Here is a 9778-nt window from a genome sequence, read left to right as displayed (position 1 = left end):
ATCCAGGCATTCCTGGGGCCATCCAGGCACTCCTGGGGCCATCCAGGAGTCCTCCCAGGCACCCAGCCTGGAGCCCTGCAGGAATTTCCAATTTCTCCTTTGCCCTCCGGAGTCACTGCCTGTCCTTGGCTGGGTCAGTGCCATCTGCTCTCCCCTGGACACAGCCCTGCACGGCTCCTGGGTGAGCTGTGCTGTCCCTGGGACTCACCACAGCCATCCCAAATTCCCATCTCACTGTTTCCTGCTGTGTTTGCTGGGATTTGCTTTGGACCAACCCGTGCTGGCCGTTCCCTTCTCCGTGTTCCCGTCAGGACTTACAGATTTTATTGATCCACTCGATCCTTTCAGGAGCTGGAGTTAAACTCAGCACAGAACCCCCTGAGTCCCCCTTCCCCCATTTTAAGGATATTCCTTGTGTTCGTCCTGTTCCTGTTCGGGCACTCGGCCTCTTCTCTGCAAGATCCCAAAACACCTCATGGCAGCTCCAGGGTTGCTTCACCAAATTCCCTTTGGGTGAGTTGAATCCCACCTGGCTGCTTTGGGAACATCCAGCGTCTGTGGGAGACCTTTAATATTCCATTTTCTTATTTCAGCCTCAGCCCCCTGTCACTGGCTCTGTTGTTACTCACCTGATCACAGCTGACCTTTCCCAGCAGGACTGAGGCAAAACAAATCTCTGTGTGCTTGGAATCACAGAGACACGGGGGCGGTTGGGCTGGGAAAACCCTCGGAGGGCTCCGAGTCCAACTGTTCCCCCAGCACTGCCAAGGCCACCACTCACCCACGACCCCAAGGGCCACATCCACAGGGCTTTGAAATCCCTGTGCCACGGGCAACAGAGGAGCTGGGAGTTCAGCTGCCAGAGGGCAGGGATAGGTGGGATATTGGGCAGAAATCCTTCCCTGGGGGGGTGGGGAGGCCCTGGCACAGGGTGCCCAGAGGAGCTGTGGCTGCCCCTGGATCCCTGGAAGTGTCCAAGGCCAGGTTGGATGGGGCTTGGAGCAACCTGGGATAGTGGGAGGTGTCCCTGCCCATGGCAGGGGGTGGCACTGGATGATCTCTAAGATCCCTCCCACCCAAACCAATTCCGTGCCCTTGCAGTGGTTTTTTTGTTAGAGCTGCTTTAGTGCCCGAGCCTTGGGAATTTCCCCATTTCCAATGGCAAGGGAAAAACGCAGCAGCCCTTGGGATACGACCAGGCTCTTCCCCACCCCAAACTCCTGTGCCACCAGCAGCCTGGATTCACTTGTGTCCACCCTTCCTCACTCCCTTCGTGGGCTCTCACTGTCCCTGTTCAATCCCATTTTCTACCCCCAGGCTCTTCCCTCCTTCCTCTGCAAGAACTGCTCTCCTCACACTGTGAGCCGGGCAGGGCTCCTGGTGAAGCCCCCCTGTGCCAACCCCTCCTTTGCCATTCCCCCCGTTCCAGCCCCCTGTGCCACCCCCCAGGCCGTGTCCATGGGACAAACCAGGCTGTGCCGGGGCCCGTTCCCGGCGCCCTCATCCCCGAGCTGGAACTGGTTTAGGACAAACCCTCCACCTCACGAGCCAGAAGCAGGTGGAGGAATCCCGGCAGAGCGGTGTCCATGCCCTCATCCCACCTCCTCCCCCCGAGGATGATCCCAGCCCCACCCCGAGCAGGGCAGAGGGTGCCGGGCTGTGCCGGGCGGTGCCGGGGTGGCTCCGGTGGCTCCGGTGCCCGGCGCTGGGATGAAGGAGGCCGTGCACGCCCTGGCCATGATGCTCATTCCTTTATTGTGTCGGTGCCGTGTTGGAGGGCGCGGGCGCTCCCGGGGCGCTCCCAGCGCGGGGTCGAAGCTACGTTACAGCACAGGGAGGAGGGTCCGTCCCGGCCGGAGCGGGGGGACGGGCACCTCTCTCCACACAGTATGTATAATATATATATATTTATAATATGTCCTGTATATTCCTATGTATAGTGACAAGGATGGGCCACCAGACAGTGAACTTTTTGATTTCTAAATAAATCACCAGAGCAACAGGCACGAAAATTTGGTCCTAATCGAGGCCCTCACCTTGTCCATGAACCCGGAACAGACCCGCACCCACCCCCGCGCGGAAAAACCTCCAAACCTGGAACCCAAAGGAACAGTTCAACAACAACAGAAGGAAGCCCCAGCCCAGCCCCGTCCCCCCGGGGGTTTCTCCCCGTGCAGCCCCTCACACTGACGGTCCCGGACCCCGGGAACACCCCACACCCGGCACGCACTCGCTGGGACACACACGGACACCGACGGACGCCACGAACACGGCCCGGGGAACCCGCTCGGCCCCTCCGCGGGCTCTGCGGGCCGGGGGGGCTCGGCCGGGCCGGGGGAGCGCTCGGGGGGCTCCCGGACCCCGCGGTACCAGCGGCGCTTGGATGTTGGAAGGGGCTCATCCCGTTCCCTGCTCTGGGAGCTCCCGTCCCGTGCTCTGCTGGAGGGGCTCCCGCGTGGATCCCACCGTGAGCACAGTGCTGCTGGAGCTGGAGCGGGGCCTGTCCCTCGCCGTGACGCCCGGAGGACACCCACACACCCACACACACACACCCCCACCCTGCCCGCGGTGCTCCCTGGCCCGGGGGCGAGGGCACCGTCAGCGCTGTGTCCCACCCCCGAGCCACAGAGACGGTCACCAGTTCAACCCCTCGGGGCTCCACGAGCTGCTGATCCGCCCAAGGTGAACTGGGGCCAGTGGAAAACAAGGAAGGGAGGAAAATCTATTCCCACAGCCCCCCCCCCCCCCCCCCCAGCTTGTCCCCGTTCTGAGGTTGTGCTTCCCGACCCCGACTCCCAGACGCTTTCCTGGAAACTAAACAAAGAGCTCCACCTCTCCCATCCACCGTGTTCTACGGGATCATGGAATCCCAGACCGGTTTGGGTGGGAAGGGACCCTAAAGCTCACCCAGTGCCACCCCCTGCCATGGGCAGGGACACCTCCCACTAGCCCAGGTTGCCCCAAGCCCCGTCCAACCTGGCCTTGGACACTTGCAGGGATGGGGATGGTTTCACGGGGCCAGCTTGCTGTGGGGGATGCCCACGGACACCCCTGGCTGCTGGGGGTCCCCGTGCACACAGACCCACCCCACGCCGTGGAAGGGACCCACCTCTCACTCCTCAAACACCTTCCCCTGCACCCTCCTCCCCAGGCTGAGCTCAGGAGGGAGGGAGCTCAGCTCTGGGAGCACCTACAGCTCCCAGCTGGATTCCCAGCCAGGTGCTGGGAGGGGGGAGAAGGGACGAAGGTTTTGGAGGGGCAGAAGGTGCTATGGGGGACAGGTGGAGAGGGGAAGGTGGAGCCAGAGGGCAACGATCGAGAGCTTGAGGCAGGACAATGTTAGAGGGGATGAGGAGAAGACACCCCGTGCCAGAGCAGGGGTGAGAGCAGGAGGATTCCCCCGGCCCGGCTGCACCGACGGGACACGGCTGGGGGGACCTGCCCAGCTCCGAGCTCAGCACAGCTGGTTCTCCTGCTCCTGCTGTTCCTGCTCCTGCTGTTCCTGCTCCTGGTGTTCCTGCTCCAAGCCTGTGCCTTGCTCCCTCACCCCGTCCCATGTCCAGGCCCATCGGGGTGAGCAGTGACCAGTCCAACAGTGGGAGAACAGAACAGGCTGCCCAGGGAGCTTCTGGACTCTCCCTCCCTGGGGATACTCCAAAGCCAGACACAATCCTGGGTAACGTGCTCCGGGGGGCTGGATGAGCTCCAGGGGTCCCTTCCAATCTCAACCATCCTGTGAAGGAATTCTCTTTGTTTCCAGGAGACATTTCCTCCCTGCAATGTTCTCCAACCTGCCCTCCCGGGGACTCCCTGTGCCCGGGGACTCCCTGTGCCCGGCCCTTTGCCAATCCACACCCTCCCAGGTGAGCCGGGGATCGCTCCCTTATCCATGAGAATCGTGCCACACAAACAGACCTCCTCACCCCCCCCCCCATGCCAGGGAAAGCACAGCTGCTGGCCTGGCACTGCCAGGAAGGGGCTTCACCAAGGTCCCACCTTCCCTCCCTCCGGAAGCCGCATCCCCCAGGGACACCGAGTGCGTGTGGCAGCCGGGATGGGATTCACAGCCCCAGCAGACCCCCCTCCCCACACCCCACATTTCACACCCATCCCTCCCCCCCCAGCTTGGAAATCTCCCCCAGCTCAGAAGTGACCTCCCTGTGGCACTGCCCAGCCCGGAGGGGAGCGATGACCTCCCTCCCCTGGGCATCACCACCTTGTCCCACGTTTCTCCACTGCCTTCAGCTGCAGGATGGAGCCTCTCTCCTCCCACAGCTCTGTTTTCCAGAGGCAGCGCCGCTCCCCACGCTGCCTGCCTTTGGGATGGGCGGATGGAAGGGGCTGCAAAGTTCCACCTCTTGTTGTTGCAGTCAGGAGTCCCACCCCAGGGACGGGAGATGGTGTCAGGCACCGTGACGGGCCGGGGCTGTCTCCAGAGTGTCTCCAGAGCGTGGCACAGGTGGACAAAGCCCTTGGCTTTGGTTGACTTTGGTGACTCCGTGATCCCTGTGGATGGAGCTGGTGCTCCTGGAGTGACAGCCGTGCCCGTGCCCGTGAGATGTCCCTGCTGCCACCAGTGTCAGGCTGGGGAGTCCCACTGGGGGACTCTGACAAGGCGCTGCCACCACCGAGTCTCCAAACCCGCGTAGGAATCTCCGAATTTCCCTGGGATCCAGCACAGCAAAGGCAGCACCAGCTCCTGCTAAAGCCCCTGGAGAGGGTCCCGTGCCCCTCCTGGCTGGTGAGCGTGTCCTGGCCATGCCCAGCCCTGTGCTGGGCAGCGTGGGCAGGGCTGGGAGCTGGGCAAACCCGGGGGTCAGCAGAGTGCCCAGGGCCAGCCCTGCACGTCCAACAGTCCGAGCGCGTCTCCTGCCTCCGCCACCAACCACTCCATAAATAAATAGGTTAAATAAATAAAGTGACAGATCCGGGCCGGGGAGGGGCATGGGGAGGGAGGGAGGGAGGGAGGGGGGGAGGGAAGGGCAGGTCCTTCGTGTCTCACAAACACACGCACACAAAGCAGCTGCAGACAAGGACGAGCGGGGCCCTCCCTCGGCCCCCTGGGGCTCAGTCCGGACCGGGGCTCCGGGATGTCACTCCTGAGCTGGCATCTGAGCTGGCATCTGAGCTGGCATCTGAGCTGGCATCGCGGCGGCACAGGCGGCGCCGGAGGTGAGGGACACGTGGGTGGTGGAGGAGGGCAGCGACCGCGGCGTCTGGCACCTGGGGGACACAGAGGGGCACTGCTTGGCTCTGCTGCCCCTGCCTCCCACTGGGAAAGACATGGACACACTGCCTTGCTCTGCTGCTCCTGCCTCTGCCTCCCACTGGCCCCAAAATCCCCAAAATCCCACTGTTTCCTCCGTCATTCGCAGGCAGCACCCTGTGCTGGGCAGGGCAGCACCTTGTGGGGGGGGATACCTGAGTATCATGGAATCATGGAATGGTTTGGGTGAGAAGGGACCTCAGAGCTCATCTCATCCCACCCCCTGCCATGGGCAGGGACACCTCCCACCAGCCCAGGTCGCTCCAAGCCCGGTCCAGCCTGGCCTTGGACACTTCCAGGGATCCAGGGGCAGCCAGGGCATCTCTGGGCAACCCGTCCCCACTCCCCCAGCCAGCAATTCCTTCCCAATATCCCCTCTCTCCCTGCCCTCTGGCAGTGGGAAACCATTCCCTGTGTCCTGTCCCTCCAGCCCTTGTCCCCAGTCCCTCTCCAGCTCTCCTGGAGCCCCTTTAGGCTCTGCAAGGGGCTCCAAGGTCTCCCTGGATCCTTCCCTTCCCCAGCTGAGCTCCCCCAGCTCTCCCAGCCTGGCTCCAGAGCAGAGGGGCTCCAGCCCTGGCAGCATCTCCGGGGCCTCCCCTGGACTCTCTCCAGCAGCTCCACGTCCCTCCTGCACTGAGCTGTGCACGACGACAACTCAACACGACCCACATTCTAAACTCCGATCCCACCCAGCGACTCGGGGCAGGTTCCAGCCCCCAAAGGAAGAGGGGGTTTGCAGCCCCGCTGCGACTCCTCCGTCTGCCCCAAGCCCCCCCTTTGTCCCCCGGGGAGCATCCCAGCCCTGCCCCAGCCCCCCGTGCCCCTCACCAGGAGCGGGACTTGCGCAGGCGGGAGGCCGCCGGCCGCTCCAGGAGGCTGTCCAGGCGCATCAGCCGCTCCAGGTGCAGCGCCCGCGGGTCCTGCTCCGCCCCGTCCCCGCTCCGCTCGAACTCGAAGATGGCCGGGGGGGAGAGGTCCAGCTCCAGGAACATGATGTTCTCGGCCTGCACAGCACGGGGGAACCGGCGCGGGAGTCACCGCGCGGCAGAACCGGCCCCGGTGAGCCCCGCTCCGGCTGCTGCCGCACAGGAGAGCTCCACCCGGCCCACGGCCCTGCTCGGGCTCTCCTGGCCTATCCCAGAGCTCTCCTGGTCTATCCCAGGGCTCTCCTGGCCTATCCCAGAGCTCTCCTGGCCTATCCCAGGGCTCCCCTGGTCTATCCCAGAGCTCTCCTGGCCTATCCCAGGGCTCTCCTGGCCCAGCTCCCAGCGGGTCCTTCCCAAGGGCAGGAGCTGCCGGAACCAGGGCCAGCAGCTCCGGGAGTGGCTGAGAGCAGGGATCTGCCAAGGGGTGGGATAAAGCTGGGAGCTTGAGCTGGCATATCCCAGGTCATTGTGAGCTTGTTTACTCCATCTTCTGTCACAGTGTTTGTCCGTCCATCCATCCATCCATCCATCCATCCATCCATCCAAGCATTCATTCACCCATCTCCATATCCACCCATCCACCTCTACTTATCCTTCCACCCATCCACCCATCTATCCAAGCATCCATCCACCCACCTCCATATCCATCCATCCACCTCTACTTATCCTTCCATCCATCCACCCATCTGTCCAATCACCCATCCATCAGCCCACCTCAGTCCATCCACCCACCCACCCATCCATCCATCCACCCATCAACCTGCACTTATCCTTCCATCCAACCACCCATCCACTCATCCACCCATCTATCCAATCACCCATCCATCAGCCCACCTCAATCCATCCACCCACCCACCCATCTACCCACCTATCCACCTCCACTTATCCTTCCATCCATCCATCCATCCATCCATCCATCCTTCCATCCATCCATCCATCCATCCACCCACCTCCACTTATCCTTCCATCCATCCATCCATCCATCCATCCACCCACCTCCACTTATCCTTCCATCCATCCATCCATCCTTCCATCTGTCCAATCATCCATCCATCAACCCACCTCAGTCCATCCACCCACCCACCCATCCCATCTATCTGTGGACTCCGTGCCCCCTGGCCCACCCCATTCCCCCCTGGCCCACCCCAGTGCCCTCTGGCACACCTCAGTGCCCCCCTGGCCCACCCCATTCCCCCCTGGCCCACCCCAGTGCCCGTGACGCACCCGGAAGCGGGGGTGGGATCTCATGGCCATGGCCACCCGGGCGTACTGGCTGATGGGTCTCTTGTAGCCCACGGCAGAGGTCGGGCGCCTCTTCATCTGGGAGCTGTTCCTGGGCACGGGGGGAGGGAGAACCCGCCTTAGGGAGCACGAACTGACCACGAACTGACCACGAACTGACCACAGCTGTGTCCCAGCGGGGACTGAGGGGGCTCGTGGCCCTTCCCACTGGGGCTTGGCCAGGAGGGGATTTCCATATGTGGGCACCTGCAGGTCCCTGGGCCACCAGCCCTGGGGACATCGGTGCCCACAGGCCCCCCGCCCTGGGGACATCGGTGCCCACAGGCCCCCAGTCCCGGGGACATCGGTGCCCACGGGCCACCAGCCCTGGGGACATCAGTGCCCACGGGCCAGCAGTGCCAGGGCAGTGCCTGGGCCAGGGCCAGGCCAGGGCCAAGACGTACCCTCCAGTGGGCACCAGCGGCTGGAACTTCCACTGGTCCTCATCGCCGTCGAAGTAGAGGCGGTTCATGATCTTGTTCTTCTCCTCAGGAGGGATGAAGTTCTCGATGATCAAGTACCTGAGCCAGGGACCGGCCAAGAGGGACGAGAGGGGGTGATGGGGGGAAGGAGCAGGAGAGGAAGGAGTTAATGAGACAGGAGACAGAAAACAGCCCGGAAAGGGAGAGGAAAGGGATGGCAGGAAGAGAGGGAGACAGCGCAGGGAGAGGAAACATCCAGAGGATGAAAATGGGATGGAGGTGGAGGGGGTGAAGGAATAGATGCAGCCACGGAGAGGGGAGGGGAAGGAGAGGAAGGGTGGGGGGTGACAGTCATCAGGGAGGAGCCAGGACCCCTGGGAGCTCTGGGGCTCCAGGCAGGATCAGGACCACCCCCCTCCTCTCCTCCCGTCTGCTCCCCTGGCTGCCTGACCCCAAAATCAAGGGCAGCTCAACGATGCCAAACGATTCCTGAAGGGAATCTTTTTTCCCGTGTTTTTTTGGGGCAAATCGAGCAGCTGCCAAAAACTGTTCCCCGTCCACGAGCTGCTTCTCCCAACTGCAGCTTCTCCACAGCCGCATGTGGGGAGGGAGAAGGGGGAGATCGGAGATGGGATTCTGGTCCCAGTAAAACTGTTTTCCCCCCCAAAAACGCTGAAGTGCTTGTAAATGTCTGGGGGGGTTAAAGTACTGAAAGAGATGAGTGTTTGAAGTGAGAACAAACCCCCGGGGGCGGAGGAGCAGCAGCTGCTGCTGTGGGAGGCTCCCGGGAGGCAAAGGCTGCCCGGCTGTGCCCCGGGAGCTCCCACAGGGCCGGGATCACCCCGGAGCCGCTCGCCCTCCGAGGATGGCACTGGGGCCACAGCAGGTCTCCAGATGCCCTCAGCCCCCAGCCACCGCTGCCACCCCCCGGGTTCACCCCCAGCCTGTGCTGCTGCTCTGCTGGTGTTTCTGCTGGAACATTTTCTGCTCTTCCCCTTTCTCAGCAGCTTTTGGACGCCCCGAGTGCTGCTCACCCAGTGCTCAGGGTTCCAACACCTTCTGCCACAGCCAGCAAAGGTGGGAAGGGCTCAGCTGTCCCTGGCAGTGGGGGATTGCTGCCTCCAGTTCTGCACCCACCCTGAGCCCCCCAGCCCTGCTCTGAGCACCCCAACTCTGACCTGAGCCCCCCAGCCCTGCTCTGAGCCCCCCAGCCCTGCTGTGAACACCCCAACTCTGCCCTCCACACCCCAATTCTGTTTTGTGCACCCAAGCTCTGCCCTGCACACCCCAAGTCTACCCTGCACACCTCAGCCCTGCTCTGAGACCCCAGATCTCCTCTGCACACCCCATCTCTGTCCTGAGCACCCCAACTCTGACCTGAGCACCCCAACTCTGCCCAGCACACCCCAATTCTGCCCAGCACACCCCAGCTCTGTCCTCCACATCCCACTTCTGCCTGGCACACCCCAATTCTGCCCAGCACACCCCAGCTATGCTCTGTGCATCCTAACTCTGCTCTGTGCACCCCAGGCCTGGCCTGTGCCCCTCAGCTCTGCTTTGTGCACCCAGATCTTCCCAGCACACCCCAACTCTGCCCAGCACACCCCAGCTCTGTCCTGCACACCCTAATTCTGCCCAGCACACCCCACTTCAGCCCAGCACACCCCGGGCCCAGGTGCCCCACAACCACCCCACAACCACCTACTTGAGCTTCAGCTCCCTCGTCTGCTCATTCTGGGCCTCCTCCAGGTCCTGGCGCACTCGGATGTACTCATCGTGCTGGTCCTGGATCTCGGCCTTCACGGCCTGCAGCTTGGCATAGAGCTGGGGGGGGACAGCACCCTCAGCCCCCTCAGCACCCTCAGCCCTCTCAGCCCCCTCAG

The 9778-nt window shown here is 62.9% G+C and overlaps 2 protein-coding genes across 2 annotated transcripts in view; both read right to left on the bottom strand.

The window, feature by feature from the left end:
- Positions 1-2045, bottom strand: part of ASXL2 (ASXL transcriptional regulator 2) — a 66499-nt gene extending 64454 nt beyond the window's left edge. Inside the window, exon 1 of the mRNA XM_027669182.1 lies at positions 2037-2045. Within this exon, the coding sequence (XP_027524983.1) occupies positions 2037-2045 (9 nt within the window). The remainder of the gene's footprint in view (positions 1-2036) is intronic.
- KIF3C (kinesin family member 3C) overlaps positions 1733-9778 on the bottom strand; it is a 14718-nt gene continuing 6672 nt past the window's right edge. The window contains exons 4-8 of the mRNA XM_027669181.1: positions 9601-9719; positions 7878-7994; positions 7417-7525; positions 6095-6270; positions 1733-5223 (exon numbers count right to left, since the gene is read on the bottom strand). Coding sequence (XP_027524982.1) covers positions 5094-5223; positions 6095-6270; positions 7417-7525; positions 7878-7994; positions 9601-9719 — 651 coding nt within the window. The 3' untranslated portion in view covers positions 1733-5093. The remainder of the gene's footprint in view (positions 5224-6094; positions 6271-7416; positions 7526-7877; positions 7995-9600; positions 9720-9778) is intronic.

The sequence above is a fragment of the Corapipo altera genome, unplaced genomic scaffold, assembly GCF_003945725.1.
Source record: "Corapipo altera isolate COAL_440 unplaced genomic scaffold, ASM394572v1 288, whole genome shotgun sequence".
Taxonomy (NCBI): domain Eukaryota; kingdom Metazoa; phylum Chordata; class Aves; order Passeriformes; family Pipridae; genus Corapipo; species Corapipo altera.
This window is presented reverse-complemented; position numbering and strand designations above follow the sequence as displayed.